We start from the raw sequence: 18451 nt of genomic DNA, 5'->3' as shown, positions 1-18451 counted from the left end.
TACTGATGACCAAGTTAGATTGTAAGCTGTGTGGTGAATTGCAGTGTCTTTATAGCAGATAGATATTTGCATCTGCTAACTCTGCATCAGAGGAAAAGACATTGGCAAAGGGCAAGACAGTTAGGTACAGTAATCCATCATTTCCAGATCTCAACAGTGTGCTCAGTCAAAAATTATGGTCAGCTCAATTACTGACGACTTCAAGTAATACTTCTACTACTTTTTACCATTCAAGTTTTACCTTCCTGTAAGGTATTTCAAGCAATTTATTCTGTCTTGCTTATACAGCAACCCATTTGATCAGCTGTTTTAAAGATGTACTGTATTATTTCACAGTACAAACACTTTCTTATCCAAGTCAGTTATTATCTATGAACACCATTCAAAAAAGGTCAAGAATTTAATGAGAAAACAATTTCTATCAGTTTGTATTTCCAAAGGGTGGAATGAATTAGTGAGGAGACTATTCTAAAGGAAGCAAGCTGATGATTAAGCTTTCCATTCTGCAGCAAATCTTTCCACTAACACTCTGTGAGGGGAGGAAAAAAGCAAGCAGCCTAAGAGAGAGACGCACAGCACCAGCGGAGTTCTGCCTGGCTGTTACTCACAGGGTCACCAAATGGTATATGTGCAGTGGGTTATGGATCCATAATGCCTGGTGAATTACAAGACTGAGGACTGAGCCTGACATTCTGCAGAGCCTCCCTTGAAGTTGCTAGTTTTTCTGTATGACAGTCTGGTTTCAGTCTGTAAGGGTACATCTGAATTCCACCAGATGCGTTCACACAGACTCCAACTGCCTTAAAACCTCCTATGACCTATCTAGTTTTAGAAGTCTTTGGACAGAATGACAGCAGTAAGATCGAAGTAATAAAGCCCTTATAAAAAAAGAAAAAGCAATTATTCATGAAAAAAGCAAAGGAAACTCTCCATTACCCTGAAAATGAAAACATGAGATTTGAGACAGAATAATTGGAAGTCTAGAATCACCAGTCTGCTCACAGAGGACAAACTGAAGGATTTGGCCAATTCAGTAGGGATAACCCTTCAAACACAAGAACTGTCACCAATCTGCTGAACAGAGAAAGACTATCCCAAATGATATGGCCAATTTACTACTAAATTCATTTTATAAGGGCAGAACATTAAAGCCATAATATCTAACTGCCTCTAGAAACCTTGTCACGATTGAATTTCAATATCGAATGGCATTTAAGAAGGTACCCAGTATTTTTTTTCAAGGACCTGCAACAATCAACTAAAATAAAGACAATAAAAGAATGGTCTCACAAACGTAAGTTATGTATAAGGAACAGCTAACAGAATCAACCAATAACCATTAAAACAATCTAAGTTTCCAAAATTTATAACCATAAGATATGTGCAAAATGCAAAATAAAGAGATCAGCAAGAAGGTAAAGCAAGACCAAGAACTCTGACTAGCAATTATGGCTGAACAAAACTGAATCAAAATAATTGAAAATGAAGCGTTAAAAAGAAATTACCAAACCCCCTTACCACTACTCATTGTGCTGTCTACTCATTATTTCAAAACTTAGGTATCTGGTTCAATTTGCGAGACATGAGAAACAATGCTCACGTCTTCATAAAATTTGCATTTGTAGGACAAAGCATTAGCAGAAATCTCAGCTTATCAATATATCTGTCATCACAAAAGCTCTTCTAGAGGATGAACGCTATTTCAACCTAGTATTAATGAAGTATGTATTACATTTTTCTACTATATCACAAGTGTTACAAACTGTCAAAATACTTGAAAAAAGTACCTTTTGTGTAATCAACGACAGCCTCCAATGCTGCTATTCGGACATCTACAAAGTGCCCATATTCTGCATATGACTTGAAGAGAGCAGGATCACTTGGGACATGACCATTCTTCTGAAGCACTCGAATAGCTTTTAAACAGCTAGATATGGCAGAAAAAGGAAATTTACATTAGGTCGATGGAAAGCCAGCCAAGATGAATACTTTCTTCAAGATCAAGTACTGCAATTTTTCTAGAATTGTATTATGCAAATTAACATGTTACAACTACTTTCACAGCATTAACATATAACTCTCACTAACTTTGAATTAGGCAGAAACACAACCAGATTTTCCCACCGTGTCAAATCCATTGTTTGGTGTCAGTAGAACTGTACTAACTTACAAAGAAAACACAACTCAGATTATGTTGTGTATTCCACAGATACCGTTACAAGGCTACCTTTTGCAGAACTTTCATAAATGCTCTTCCTAAAAAGGCACAAGCACTATCAATTTATGCCTGCTATTAAAAGTCTACATTAATAGAAATTAATGTTGAAAAATAACATCAAGACAAATTTACACTACCAGCTTTCAGAAATTGCAAGGAATTTGACACGTAAGATTAAGACACATGCTAAAATATCAAATATTAACTACAGAAGGGTATGTAAAAACCAAAAAGTCGTGTTAACGTGTCTGCTATCTTCATGTGTACAACAATTACTGAAACACACCTGACTGTAATGGTATGCCTGTAACTGGGAAGAAGCTTCTCCATATTCAGGAAACGGGTAATTTCTTCAAGAATAAGTCGAACATCAGGATTTAAGTTATCCAATGTTCGAACTTCATTGTTCACACTAACTGCAGGAGTCACAGAGTTGGCTAGGGCATCAATGAGCTCAGCACGATAGTAGTTGTCTGAAAACTAGATAAACCCAACATTTAAACACAAGCAAATCTAACAATATATGTTCTTTAAAAGTTAAGAAATGTTGAAGTATCCTTACAGAACAAGATCTTAAAACAAAAACCATGTGAGAAACTGCATGAGAAAGCAAAACAGGAATAAATTTGTTCTGAAAATGGATTTGAGAGTAATTTGAGCAAGCCTACTATCAATCATTAATCTTCACTCTGTAATAAGAGTATGTTAATAGTAAAATGAGCATATTACTATTAATACATTGTTCTATAAAAATGGAAAAATCAGGCATTGAAAATTTTCCAGATATGGAAGAGAAAAGCCATTATTTCTAAATGTGAGCACCTAAAACTATCTGTTACGATATTCAGTACCAAGGCTATCAAGGTTAATGGGTGCTTAGTACCTCAGAAAATCACACAGTTTACCCAGACAGAACTTTGAAAGCTTCTGAGAAGAAATAATGGGTCCACTGCTGCTTAGTGAGGGAAATTTCACTTCTTTATTTGCTTCTTTTACCTGGGCTCACAGTTTAATCCCTTCCATTATGCCGGCTGTTGCATTTGTTGGTTATGTTAGTAAGCAACAAAAAGTATAAAAATAGAATTTAAAAAGCAGGAAAAACAAGTACTGTTTTGAGTATTAGTTAATTCAATCTAAACAAACCCTTACCTGTCAGATTTGGTGGAAGATGTCAAATACATGCATGGAAGGGACACGCAAAAGTGAGGTGGGATCTCTCCTTGGGTGGTGGGGAGATATTAGCACCACTAACTCACCACATTCTGTGACTACCAGTGCTTGCACTCACATGTCTAACTCTACCTCTCCGCTCTCCAGGAAGTGAGACTTAAGATGCTCTGGAACTGCTCCACTTAACTTTGGGTACTTAACTAGGAATAGTATGCTATCCTCCTAGCAGTTGTAGACTTTCTCTGTAGCTAGTCAGATGGAATTTTGTACCATCTCAGGATCTTAAAGGTCATCTAATCATCCTTCACAGGTGGTCTGTGTGGGAAGGAGCTTTAGATGACAATACTTCCAACTCAGATGCTTCAGTTTAGTGATAGCACAATATTAACCTCTGTCTCAGCTGTTAACTAGCTGAAGACAATCCAATTGTGTGAGCTAGAGCTGACATTCCAAACCAAGAATCCCAGAGTCCTGTATATCATTAAAAAAATATTTTTTCTTTTCCTTGCCCTTTCAAATAACTCTTCTCAAAGTGAAACCCCCTAGCAACAAACCAGTGCTTAACTTTGCATGCTACATGTTAGCCTCATGTACATTTTCTCAATACACATGGGTCTTTTGAATGAAAAAAGTAAAGCAAGAAAAGTATGCGTGAAAATGAAGACAGGCAAGTCCTTAGTAAGTCAACAAGCACAAAGAGCTTTGAAACATCCAAGAAACGCTGCCATAGAAATGTCAGCTACAGAACATTCTGTAGTTAACTCTCCTAGCCAGTTATTTACATTAGTGGCATAAAACATCATGCAGTGTATTAACACTTCTTTCAACAAAAAAGTGAGAGATTAAAATTCTTACCTTATTCTTCCTGTTATCGTTATACTTGATCAAATCCAAAATAAACATTAAAACCTCCTTAGGACAGAGGTTGTGAACATCTCTCAGAAGGGCCATAGCAACAGGCATAGTCTGTAATAAAATCAATACTAACTTCATTCTTGTATTAGTGAAATGATTGTTAGACCCTGAAAAGAGCTACACCCTGAAAATGAGCAATTAAGAATTTTATAATAGCAAATCTCTGAAAAGTTGTATTTAAATACTTTTTGAAAGTCATACCACATGTATAATTTTCAGAGTAAATAAACTATGTAATTATTACTCAATAATTAGTCATAGTGCAGACTTTTGAAAAAAACTATATCCAAGAAAAGACTCTCAAGTCAAGGCACTATCGAAAAGGTAACAAATGAAAAATAATGAAACACAGAAAATGATGAGGGAACAAATTCTGAGACAGAGAATTTGGGTACTTTCATGTGAACATGATGTCTAAGCTTCCATTACCATTCAGAGGTATAGACTCAATATAGCCAGTGAAGCCTGAAGCATTATTAGCCAGACAGATATTAGCCTGATCAAGTATTTATTTTAGAGTGAGCTAAGTAGCTCTCTAGGGTCCACTCACACAGATTTAGGAGTCTTACTCTAGATCTACAAACTTGGGACATGGGATTAAAAGGGAGAGAAGTATAAGATTTAGTGGGAAAGAACAAACAAAGAGAAAAAGAGCAGAAAAATACAAAAGAAGGTCCAAGAAAAAGACATGGGGAAAAGGATGAAGCTGTTTTGGACAGAGTAAGAAAGCAAAATTTAAGTTTTCTCCATAATCAGGAATATGAAATCTGTGAAATAAGAACTAAATTATCCAATAATTATAAAGTAGACCTTCAGAGAAAAACATTGTAATTCATTTTGTTACCCACTGTATAACCAACAACTATAGGTCCAAGTAAAAAAACCTGCATTAACATCAAAATAAGATGCATCAATACATGATGTTGGCAATTCACAGAAAGGAGTGGGTAAAATGGATTATGCAGTGCCTTGAACTGAAAAGTCCACCAGTTTAAGGTAAGATTTATGAGATTTTATTTGCGGCACGTTATCATTGCCATTAATGAACAGACAGCTGCTGAATTCTCCTAAAAGATAAAATGAGTGGCTTTGTTACTGTGCAATAAATTCTATTTAGGAATGAGATAACAAATATTTACAAATAATTATTACGTGTTCTCCATTCTTCTGAAGAAACTGCTAATTTAACTTCAGCTACTCAGAAAACATTGCTAAAATTTTCTTAACTGATTTTTGACTAAGAATAGAACAAACAGATGCCATATAAGAAGGAACTAGTTATTTTGGATTTTTACGAATGGGTAAAGCAGGACTGTGCTACCCATATTCCTGTAGCTGTCAACTGTAGGAATGTGCTTGTGTTTTGACAATTCTTTTGAAATGTTCAGTGAAAACAAAAAAAAATTTACCTTTTGCAGAAAGTAGCTTTGAAAGTTCATGAAGTTGTTGGTTTTTACGATGTTCGGACAAGTCTTACAACAAAACATTCGGGTAAAGAGTGACTTCATGGCTGGTGGTCCAGTCCACGTACTTACCATGGAATTTGCAATCTGTATAATTGGGGAGGGGGGGGGGGAAGGGAAATCATATTAGTATCACCACTGCAAGTTTAGTTTGACTGTAGAAAAATACAAATTTCCCACAATCAAAAGGGATAACTGCCAAGAAAATATTGTCCTTCAAATAGATATATATTTTCATCAATCTATTATCTTATATTAGCTAATATAAGCTTATATTAGCCTTCTCTACATTAAAGGTAAATTTTATGAAAATTGTTCCACTTGGAAGATGTCTTTCCATGATAAACTTCTGTTCTTAATTATTTTCTCTTTTATATTTTAGATGAAAATTCTGTGTTTACTAAGCCAAGTTTTCTGACTCTACAGAAGCCAGTGATGGAAGAGGCTTTTACAATACCAACTTCCCAAATTTACCCTGCCAGTAACCTCAGCCTAGACGTTAGGCCTCAGCAACCCTAGGACTAAAAGACCACCCCTAAAGCGAAAAGCAAGTCAGCTACCTCTAACTTTAATCATAATTCACAAAGAGACTGTGCACTGAGACGAAGTTATTGCTATAGTCTGTTTTGGTGTAAGGTGGTAAGGTTCTACAAAGACAAATCTGCTTTTATGCTTTCCCAGTACGCTGGGTTTCATACATTTAATGTATGGAGCAATGGAAGTCTGCAGACACGAACACCTAATGCCTGATGATGGATTAAGTCTGTTGACAACTCTGTGCGTGTTTGTGTGTGTGCATATCCGTACTAACAACTGGGGTCATTGCACCTTACAACGTAGCAGGAGTTTCACTGTTACAGACCAGCCACAAAGTAAAGGAAAAATCTGTTCTCACACAGAAGAAAATTAATTTGATTAGTTCCTTCTTAATTATTTAGCTTGTTTTAAAAAGTATTACATACACAACATAAGAACCAAAAGCAAGAGGTTATCTGAAGATGAGTAATCCATTTCACCATTGCTCTTACATAAGATGGGTGCTTTATTACTGAAAACCATTTTCCCACCAAGTCAGGCTTCAAAGGAAAGTCAGAGAGAGAAAATACTGCGGTCAGACTAGATGTTCCCTTTGCAATAACTGAAGCATTCAAACTAAAAGATGCAGGTATGCAGCCTTTTTAACACCTCTTCCTGCAGAGGAAGCCTAATTCTGAAGACTGCTTAGAAACCATGATGATGAACTTAAAACTGCAAGTGTAAAATAAAACCCAACAGTATAATCAAGGTTTACTATATTTACAAGATAACTCAACATTCCATTAAAATCAGGGTGTACATTTTAACTGTTTTTTAACTTTACTTATTTTAAGCACTTAATTTTGCAAGATCTATAGATGAACAATGGTATTTTCAAATTAAATCAACAGTAGTTAAGTCATCATATTTTCAGTATTTTTGGTCTTATAATGTGTTCTGACTCATTTGAATTTCTCATTAAATACTGACAGATTCCAAGTTTTCTACTTATTCTTTTGAGACGCTATACACTCCGAGTTAAATGTATTTACACATTGCCCATGCCATAACAGAAGTAACATGTCTTGCATTATTTCTACTTAAAAAGACAGCAGGTACACTCTATTTCTGCATCCTTCAATTCAGTATAGCATAAAAACCTGGCCTAAGATATAACTGTCATGCACAGCTATGAAACTCCTCAATGTTTGAGGGTGGGAGGGAGTTTGTGGTGGTGGCAGTGCTTTTTTAAACCTTATAGCACATCACTAAAGTAGATCTGAACAGGAAATTCAGCCTGCATACTCCCAGTAATTATTATTGTAACATTGTTTTTCCCTTTCTCTGGAGGGTTATTTGTCATGAACTACTCCGCAAAGTGTGTGCACGCACACACACACACACGCATCTATTAACATCTTTATCAACGACGACGAATAAATGCATTACCTGGATACTTTATGCCTGAGAGACAAGTGCTGTTTTACAACTAAGTATACAGTACATTTAGAAAGTGTAATAAATTCAGGTTTACAATTGCACTGTCACCTACCATCAACGTGAGTATACCAAGAACATTTTATAGCAGTAACCGCAATTCAGCCAGAAGGTGCAAGTCAAGAAAAAAGAACCCTCCCCCAAATATGAGGGACTCGGCTTTTCTGTCAATAAAGACTACAAACCCTGCATGTTTACAAGCTGAGAAAATTAAACTGAATTAATGACAACAGGAAGTGATTCTTACTAACGCTCTGATGTTGGAACCAGTAATGGAATATATTACTTTCCTCCCATGTAACTTACATAAACATAGCTACAGTTCTGTCCTGCCATGCTCCTTTACCTTGACTCAATGTCACAGCCATACTTCTTGCTTAGCTTTACAATCTTTTTCTTGTAAGTCAACAACCTTACCTGTAGACTTAAGATTTTTCATACAATTACAAATGAGAAAAATTGGTTATGATTATCTGCAGCCCAATTACCTGAGAATTCAAAATAAAGACAGAAAAATCTATTGCATCTAACCATTGTACACAGCTGATCTTTTAGCATTTACCTGTGAAATACACAGTTTTAAATATTCCAAGTGAACTCATTATGAAACATGCTTATTTTAAGTCAGATACAGGCAGTACCAATAGTAGCACATACACTGGCAGTATTACATTAGTGTTTTGTAATACTGAAATACTTTGTCACAAACATTTATTGGATTTTTATTTTCAAAATACGGCTGAAGGATTTTTTAACTATACAGGTACTGAACTACTCTCAACAGGTATACAGCAGAAAGCAAGCTATATACCAATAATCTGAACTCTTCAAATTTTAAGCCTTTATGTCCATAAAAAAATATGTCAACAATGTGTCTTTTCAAAAATTTTTATTCTTCTGTGTTTCTACCCAGTTGTTTTACCAGGTTCTCTAATTTTCATTCTTAATGCTCATTTTGTGTCTAAAGAGAAAATATCTTCCCTTTTCAAGGCAGTTATTTGGCTTTTTAATATTTAATTGCAGACAAACATGACATTTATTTTGTGCCCCTATTCAATCTGAAACAACATAGAGCAGCCATCTGAATTCACATTAGACAGATGAATTTCAGCACTTCAGAGTTCTCAACAGACAGGGCAAGGAACTTCCCAGTAAAATAAAAAAAATATACTTTGGCTCTGACAAAAATTAAACAGAAGTCTTTTATTTCTGCCATTTAATGTAATCTGGAAAAATCCCTTGTGGTTTTCATGTCTGACATCTCAATTTTGACAATTATGAAAGCCTTCTGCAGTCTCCATTTACAGACTAAAATAATACAGCTTTCCTTTCAAATCAATCATGTTAAAAATACTTAGCAAACTCTTTCAAGAGGCTAAATATCAAGCCAGTTGAAGAAATGTGATGAATTTTGACCCATTTTCAAACATTCACAATGTCTAGTGGGCTTTCCCTCACTCCCATCCACAAAACCTCACCTTTGCAAGGCAGAAGCAGGCCAGCATTCTCACTCGGTAGAAACATTGTTCCTGTTCCAGTATATCAGTCAGTGCAAGCCGTGATGCCGGAGTAGGGAACTTTTCCAGTGCCAGAATGGCTTCTTCTTGAGCAACCACATCTCTCTCATATCGAAGCTGGTATTGCCACATGAAATCAGATTGCTCAAATTCCACCTTCCTCAGTACTGACATATCAGGGTCTATTCTTATCCAGAGCAAGGGGGAATCAGCACTAAGACAGACGTGAAAAACATCAGTATCTTACAACATTTCAAGGCTATAGAAATTCATTTAAATTGTTATGAGTTATTTTTAAAGTATTTAGATTCAAAAAACCATAAAAGAATCTAAGTTAGAGGGGTCTTTTCAAAGTCACCTGGTCCAATCTCCTGCTTCTAGGATGGCAATTCTGTAACATCGCAGGACAATCTGTCCAAACTTCTAATATGTCAAAGTGAAGACAGTGTTTTAGTATTTTCAACCTACAGATCTGAGTTCATGGTAAACTATTGTATAATCTCAATATATTTAATGCTTCCTGAGACACTATAACCTTCATAAGTGAACAGCACTTGATCACCTTTTACAGTTTAAGACTACCATAAAAATTCCAAAGAAAATGAAGAAAATCTGGTGGTAAACACCTATTTTTTTTCATGTACTATTTTTTATCAATAGATGTGAAAGTGCTTTAAAACCACACACATGCTGTGATGTTGAAGGCTGACAAGGGTAACCATGCAAACGCAAAACCTGAAGTTTTAGTCCTACAGATAAAATTAGTTAGTTGTATTCCACTCAAACAAGCACTTTATAGTTTAGTATTGACACAGCACCATGACCACAGAAGTAATTTATGGGAGCAACAAGCACAAACTGTATAATAGTCTTTTACTCAGTTTTCCACATAAAAGTGGTAACAGAAAAATACAGATATGGAATTAGGAGAGAGTTCTGAATGACAAAAAGAGCATAATTATAAATATGATGCATATTTCTGTATACATTTGTAGACTATCTAGAATTACTGTCACAATAGTAACTACAGAAGAAAGGATAGTGAAGAGTGCATAGAAAAGAATAAACATTATTCTATATGCTTGGAGCAGAGGAGTCCAAACTGGACAAAAGAATGACAGCACCACAGATTGGAAGGTTAGCACATAAACAAAGCATAAGTGACTTGCATAAAATCATATACCAGTTCAAAAGTAGTTCTAAGCGGATGACTGAAGTCTCAGCATAGTATAATGCAATAGCTACCTGCATATAACTGATTAGAACTACCCAAGAACATTTATGTTAATTGCTCTTAAATACAATTAAGAGACTATTTATTCTTGTCAACTATCATACACAAATGGTAACAATAACTTGCACCATGAAAATATCCATTATAAAATTGTTTATCATATTTTAGATGAGGGTAAATTCATGAGAATCTCACTTTTAAGGTGACAAGAAATCTATCCTTCTTCAAAGAGACACCATTAGTTTTCAAGAACAGATTATTTACTTTCCTCAGCAAGCAAACAAAATACCAACACCTTCAGTATTTTTGAGAGCACCACTGGTTCCAAATCAAGGAGGATCAAGCATGTATTTACACTGAACAAGAATTTGCTTCCAAAGAGCTAAACAGTTTCAGTACAAAGCATTTCATCACTTATTCTCAATCTAAAAGTATTGTTTCACAATTAAACACAGACTTCAGGAACTTGTCTTAATGCCAATGAAATGGTCTTCATCGAGGTCCAACAAAAATTGGTCTCACTTTGTTTCAAGCAAATTCTTGTTTACATTTTACCTCTAAAGTCAGCTGAAAGATATAATTGGAAATGTGTAAAGATGAATAATTTATTGTATCACCTTATCAAGCCTAAGATTTTTTTAAAAACTATTATAGTACCTAACCCATATATTTTACACTTAGCCAGCATTTTCGCAGCTACAGAAAAATGTCTCAAAGAAGGCAAAGAAATGTGGTGTGGTCTTGAAATTTGCCAGTCATACAATAAAGTACAACAGTACTATCAAATCCTTCAAAGTAGTATGCTTTAGACAAGGGGAACATGGCTCAGTCTTACACAGAAACACGAACAAGTTAACTTACTCCATAGCAGACAGGTCCATGTCCACCTCTTCTCCATTCATCAGTGGAATCTTCTTCTTCTTATTTCTGTTAAAAAAGTGAAAGTAGAAAAAAACAGGTATTAATTACCATAGTAGCAAACATACCTTTATAAATGGAGCACAAGCCTGCAAAAGTACTCTCTGTGTATTTCACCACACTGAAAAATAACGTTTTCCTCCAGCAAAAAATATTGACAACGTTGAGCTGTGCATCAGTTTGGTTCAAGTAATAATCACCAATAGGTTACACTGGTTTAAACTTGACTCCCACCATTTTTACAATTACACATAAGCATACAACTTTGAGAAACAGAGGTCAAAGTAGTTATTAAAATGTGGTAGGAAACTGAGAGAATCTCTCTGGGAAGCATGTTACTTTTCTTCCTCATTAGGTTTAGTGAACAGCCCTAGCACTGCTTAACAGGAACTGAAAACTATGCAAGTGTTTTATTCATAGAGCTTCACTTGAGGTACTCCTCTGGCCTACATTTGTCTTCCCTCTAATTTGTCTTTCCCATTCAAAGGTGTTACATAATTTATTAGTCTTCATTCAACTAACTTTATAAAAATAAGCTCTTTATAAAACTTTTTAAAACTACTTCTAGTTAAGAACTGCATATAAATGTAAGGTTTCTGCTATCCGTAAACAGTAGTATTTTCACCCCTTACATCATAAATAAATCTTATTCAGTAAGATTTAGAAAATATAACACAAATATAAAAAAGGCATATATTTATCATCAAATGCATTACATGTTTTCGTATATCCATACTAAAAGTACTTGCAGTTTTTTAGTTCTTACCTTCTGCTTTTAGAATGGCAAGGTATATCATGTTTAAGACTGTTTTCTTCAATCTGCAACGTATGGTTGAATGATCCATCAAGTTCCTGCACTGTCACTTTCAGAGGACCCTTCAAATTCACAAGATTTTGTTATTAACATTAAAATTACATTTATTAATATATACGTCATACTTGGACTTGTAGGTAAAATATGTAACATTGACCTTACCACGTATTTCTGAGTCCCAGGAGATGTGTAGTCTTGTTTTATTTCCAATTCCAATACATTCCGTTTTCTATTAAATGCAAAACTACCATAAAATTTTACCACTCCACTCTGATCGCTATTAAGCAGTATAGGAATTCTTGTGCACAATGCAGTAGTTATAAACAAACATAATTCTCAATGTTTTCATTTTTTACACTAGCTTTATGCTTCTTTATTCCTAGCATTTCCCATCCCAAGACTATCAAGAAATGAAAACACGTTCATTAACTTTTTAAGTTTTTTTTTCTTTAAACAGTTCTTTGATGTAAAATCATGTATCTTACAGAGAAAAACTGCAGTACAATTGAAAACAAGAAACCCCATTTCTTGACTAATATCAATGAAACTTGATGAATCAACACACAGAGGTTTATTTTACCTGAAATTGTAGTATTAACGCAAGCCACCAAATTATTAAACGTTCATGTATTTTAAACTATCAATCTGTGCTTTAGGTTACTTATTTCACGGTGATTTACTGGAAATCACATCTTAAAATGCACCAGACTATAGCATTTTCCATGTCAGACTTCAGCATATTTCTATGGGCAGTGTCCTCTGGAATCCCTTTAGTATAATTTGGCCTTAAATTCCAGGAGAGTTCTTGTGCTTCTTTCAAAGTAAAACTTAGAATCATGAAATCCCTTTTAGTAAGGAACATGCAAAAAAGCCAGCACACTAAATAGCTATGAAAGGAGTGTGAACTGGTGACTCACATATATATCTAATTCAAAGAATAATGTACTTCACTGTTTTAAGGAAATATGTTTCATACCTTTCTTCACATTCCTTTAATAGTGCCAATTAAAAAACAAATTCATTCTCCGTATTAACAATCCAGACCAAGAATAAAAAGGATACACCCACTGCTTTATTAAAGGTTGGATGTCTTTGCCAGAGACATTTGAGATAGATTTCAAAAACCCAGATGTGGAAACCAACATCTGACTCCACATGTGTGACTGGAACTTCTGAGATGAAGCAGTGCTGGCCAGACTCAACAACTTGTTGAAAACCTAAAATGATAAAAGTTATTACTTTCAATACTTTAATATATAAAATAAGTTTTTCTGTTTAGTTGCAGCTGAAATGCAAGTAAAGGCCAAGAAACTCATTCTCTGATAACTGCCCTCAAAAAAAGCCTTTCAAAATAAAGACATTTCAAAAAATTATTTGCTTGTCCATATCAGAAATTGTGATTTGCAGACACAAATGTATTTTTACTTAACGCAAACCATCCATGATGCTGAGAAAGCCCTGAAATCCCAGCTTCTTAACATGAGAAGTGTTTAACAGGAACAAAACTAAACTAAATAAGTCTCCTTTGCTTATCACTGCTACAAGTACAACTTATCATGAAGCTTTTTAACAAGCCGAGCTGAATTCAAAGTGGAATCCAGAAACATACTTTGGCATCCATTTTCTAGTTCTAAGCACCCCATACTTCAAAACCATGTAATTTGTGAGGTTAGTCACTGCAAGTAGGTGTGGCCTTCGTTGACGAAATTATAACGCAGAGGGTAAGGGTAAAAATGCATTTTTAATCAATTCTTTCTACCTGAGCTTTTTCCAAGAACCAAATTCCCTGAAGTTACATGTACATATACACATATATACACACAATGCATTAAAAGATCATCAGCATTCAAAAATTATCTACAGTAAAACTGACTATATCTGCTTTTTAGAAAGAAAAGTCATCAGGTTCTCTGCCTTGCTATTTCTTCTAAAAAATTGCAAGCAATAATTAAAATTTGTGTAAAAAAATTTTTTACAAAGGTGCATCTGCTGTATTTTCAACCTGACAACTGCTTATAGTAGCTCTAGCACAAGCATATACATGTTTTCCTTAAAACAAAACCCCACAAAACCTGAAGTTGATAGGAAAAGGTAGCACTCATTTCTAATAACACCCTATCTTTTTTTGTAGGCGTATCACAAAACATATTTAGTAAAGAAGAAAAACTACAACTCTGTAGAAGTTTAGCATTTCAGAATAAAATTACAATCTTTTTTCAAACGTTTCTTCTAATATAAAGATCTATACTCCCTTTAGTACTGAAAATTTTGTACAGTGGAGAAAGCAGAAGCTAGATTCTCATTACTTTCATTATTTATAATTTGATTAGATAAGCACACAGCAGCACCAGTTAGGGACAGTAAAACAGGTCCTCAGAGTTAACAACCAATCATAATAACCCAAAGCAATGAAATACCTTAACATTAAAGGCAATATGTACTATATGGGAAGTATTAAAAGTTTTATGCATAAGAATAATAGCTAACCTAACACAAATTACCTACATTTTATGTTTGTTCTGTCCTGCTAAAACTCATAATACAAATGCAATCCTATGATGACCTGTTTTGTTCTTCCTTAAACTCCCCTTAGTGACTAAAAATGCAACTGAAGACAAAAAGTTGTCTATACTCCACATGATCATTTAAACACCTACCTGTAACATGAACTCCATGCTAATCCTGTTCTCAATCAGTCTCATAACAAGATGCGCTTTACACTGGAACATAGTGTAATATTCCCAGGACAGCGTATGAGGGTGTTTGATAGAAAAATGTAAATGTGATGCAGGGCTGAAAAATAGTAATAAAAAAATCCACCAGCTCTCTATTTTGCATTTTAAGGACAAACTTAAAATATATCTTAGCAATCAAGATTATAGCTACACCAATAATTATTTGAGATCCTTCCTACTGCTTTGAAGTCATAAATTATGAGATGCTTAAAATGACAGCTCACTTGCACAGAAAGGTGAAATGAGTGAATGTACCTGGTGTACAGCAAGTACTGTATACTGAATAACAACAGGTAATACATGCTTTGTATTACTGTAAAGACAGCAGCAGTAGCTAACAGAGCACGGAATCTGTGATCTGAATCTGGACATTACTTATGAATTGACATTCGCCCATTCCACCTCCATTTAAAAGTGACTGTACATATGTAAATAATAATTGTTGCAATTTAAGAAAAATAAGAGTTTTAAAATTCACAGTGGACTTTCATATGATGAGTCAAAAGAAATTGCTTGGGTTTTATTTTAGTTAGCAACTTTATGCTTTCAATACTTGGGCAAACTGACATCTTCTAAATCTGATAACATGCCAAGGAAGACTAGGCAGAGCATCACATTACAGCTGCCACGCTGTTTCTGTAACTGGAACTATCTGTGCTCCTTCACAAATACCCTTCATGTCTATAAGCAAAATATTTTAAATAGTTTAAGTTCATTCCGTATCAGAAGACAAACAAATGGTGAAACCCTGAAACTTTTGAAAACAGAACTGATTTCTGTGTAGCCTTAGTGGCTGTACAGCAATAAAACACCAAAAGACTTAATTTTGATGAGCTTTGAAATCAATTTTCTCCACCAAGTCTTACGTTTCAGAACACAAGCATTTTCACCTATAGCCCAGTTTGAAAGCAGAAAAGTAAGTAGCTGCAATACTAATTCTCGATAAAAACAAGACTTCTTTTGCTCCCTTTCAATTATTTGAGAAGTGGAGATAAGTAGAAGTCTGACTTAATTTTACTAATGAACCATGTCTGTGGCAACTCTATTTTGTTGTACTATGTTTTTGGTTTTAGTTATTTTAATGGAACATTTGAGTGTTCCATGAATGATAAACATCTGAAGAAACTGGACCCATACCATGTCAGTTCACCTTCTTAGGAAGTGGGAATCCAGACTTATTTGGAATCTGTTGGTGGAGAATCACATATTGGCCACAGTGACATAGAATGCCAGCTACTTAAAATTTCTGGGCTCAAACTGGATTCTTCTCCTGTAATTCTTCCTTATAGATAACCTAACTAAACCATTTCCAGATGGACCAGACACCTGATTGGTCCAAAGACTTTAGAAGAAAACACTGCAAGACAGAATGAAATAATTCACAAATTGTAATGATCAAAGATAAGCGCCATAGGCCTCATCTTCCATTCCAGCTACCTCAGGAACAGACTGGTCTTCCAGAACCTTCAAAGACCTATTAAACAAATCATTTTAACTTTGGCCAATCTTTCCATGCAGTGGAAATACATATGCCAGCAAGAAATAGTCTATCAGATTTCCTATTCTGATATCCTAATCAAATACCCTAAGATTTTAAGAGATGGCAAGAACCAAGGTAGCTGCAACACCTTAATATTTTTTTTCCATCCTTTACATACTAGGACTGCCTTGACTTTACTCATGAATGCCTGTTTAAACATCTTAGGAAGATACAGAAAGAAAAGTATTTCTAAATTTCAGCAAGTACTACCCTTCTTAAGGTATAATAAGTATATGAATAAGAAGGTACTCAGGTTTACTGCTTGATGTTTCTAGTTGACAGGCAACTGCTAAAGTTCTCCTTATCAAAACTGTCCTGTTATATTGGATACTTCGAAGGGTTAGCAACCATGAAAGAATTGAAATGTAAAGAGGAAACTGAGGTTGTGGCTCAGACATATAATAATTTAGTCTCAGTATAAAAACTATTTATCCAGCTTCAAATTATACAGTTGATTGACTTTAGTAAAATTCTTTTCTTGAAAATGACAACCAAGCCAGGACCCACATTCTTGGCCTTCTTATATTTACTAAGTGTTGATTGATTTTAGTACTGGTTTACATTATTTAACTGCAAATCAAAACTGAGACAAGTCTGCCTTTGACAGTTGTTTTGTAGTTTATTCAATATCAATACATTTCTTCTGATTATATTTTTCTTCAAGTGTTATATTTAAAAACTTTTCTTGAATTGGCACCAAATGAGATTTGAAATTAGCACTATGAACTTAGAACCTTTGTCAAAGTGAAAAGTGAACCAGCTCTTCCATGGAAATTTATAGTGCTCGTGCTCTCCAGCACATTCTGGTCATTAAACCTGTCAATATGCTTCTTCCATTTGAAATATATCTATATAAATTCATTAAGGTTTTTAATTTTTACAAGGTGGTACCAGCACAATTGAAGACTAAAGAGAACTAAAACCTAAGAAGGAAGAATACAAAATGAAAACATAACACATGAAGCTTTGTTCTAAGCCTTTCATCCATACAGCAGTTAACCTACAGTTTACCTCCTTTCATTTTCCCAAGCTCCGGGATTTTTTCTTTTAAAATAAATGCTCTGGCGAGCAGTGTTTGTGTTTCACCAGACATAAACAGGAAGAAATTGACACACCTGTGTTTTGCATAGGTTAATGTGTCTGAAAGAAGGTGGTTTTTTCCTCCTGTTGTTTTCTTTTCATATTCTACTTCTAATTTAGTTGAAAAATGATACAATTAATTTACCTGTCATTTTCTCCATATTATTATTATTAATTGGAACTGCTATAATGCAAATATGCTTGGCAGGAAACTGAATCATAACAACCAGAACAAAGAAATGCAAAAAATGTATTGGAACGCAATATTCCACACATCATTATGAAAATACCTGCCCTAAATACAAGTAATTTCCCAGAGTCAGGAACATATACTTAATTTACATACAAAGGAACTTTGCAATCTATGAGAAACAGAAGTTGCAATTTTTATTCAAGTTATGATTATTATTACAAGCTGTAATACAATGAAGTAGTGAAACAGCTGTAGAAACACAGAGTGCTCAACAGCGATACATCACATAGAGGAAACAAACATTTAAGAGCATTAGAATGGGATTTTATCAATTATTTGTGTCCAATTCCAGAATAAATACAGCAAAACTAATCAAACTAGCAGTTACAAGGAGACTTAGTGAATTTCTTTTAAAATGTGTCCTCTTCTCTAGTTTCACCCGATCCTATTAATGTGAATTTAGTTTCTCTGTGTAAGGGAGTATGTTGCCAAATTGTAATGCTGCCAATTAAAAAGTCTACCAAAACCTAATTCAGTACCCCAAATTTTCTTTAAAAAAACCCAGTATCACCACCAGGATACCCTAAAATGACTGCTGCTAGCTGTAACTTGTTCTTCAGAGGCATAAATAACAAAAGCAC

General features: G+C 34.6%; 1 protein-coding gene across 1 annotated transcript in view; it reads right to left on the bottom strand.

Annotated features, from left to right (window-relative positions):
* TAF2 (TATA-box binding protein associated factor 2) overlaps window positions 1–18451 on the bottom strand; it is a 61928-nt gene that overhangs the window by 23768 nt on the left and 19709 nt on the right. The window contains exons 10-19 of the mRNA XM_080378359.1: window positions 14920–15112; window positions 13325–13479; window positions 12425–12539; window positions 12215–12324; window positions 11392–11457; window positions 9258–9510; window positions 5713–5853; window positions 4244–4354; window positions 2505–2698; window positions 1788–1927 (exon numbers count right to left, since the gene is read on the bottom strand). Of these exons, the coding sequence (XP_080234485.1) occupies window positions 1788–1927; window positions 2505–2698; window positions 4244–4354; window positions 5713–5853; window positions 9258–9510; window positions 11392–11457; window positions 12215–12324; window positions 12425–12539; window positions 13325–13479; window positions 14920–15112 (1478 nt within the window). The remainder of the gene's footprint in view (window positions 1–1787; window positions 1928–2504; window positions 2699–4243; window positions 4355–5712; window positions 5854–9257; window positions 9511–11391; window positions 11458–12214; window positions 12325–12424; window positions 12540–13324; window positions 13480–14919; window positions 15113–18451) is intronic.

This window comes from Falco punctatus (genome assembly GCF_963210335.1).
Source record: "Falco punctatus genome assembly, chromosome: 3".
Taxonomy (NCBI): domain Eukaryota; kingdom Metazoa; phylum Chordata; class Aves; order Falconiformes; family Falconidae; genus Falco; species Falco punctatus.
The sequence above is the reverse complement of the archived record's forward strand: the minus strand, read 5'-3'. Positions and strand labels throughout refer to the sequence as shown.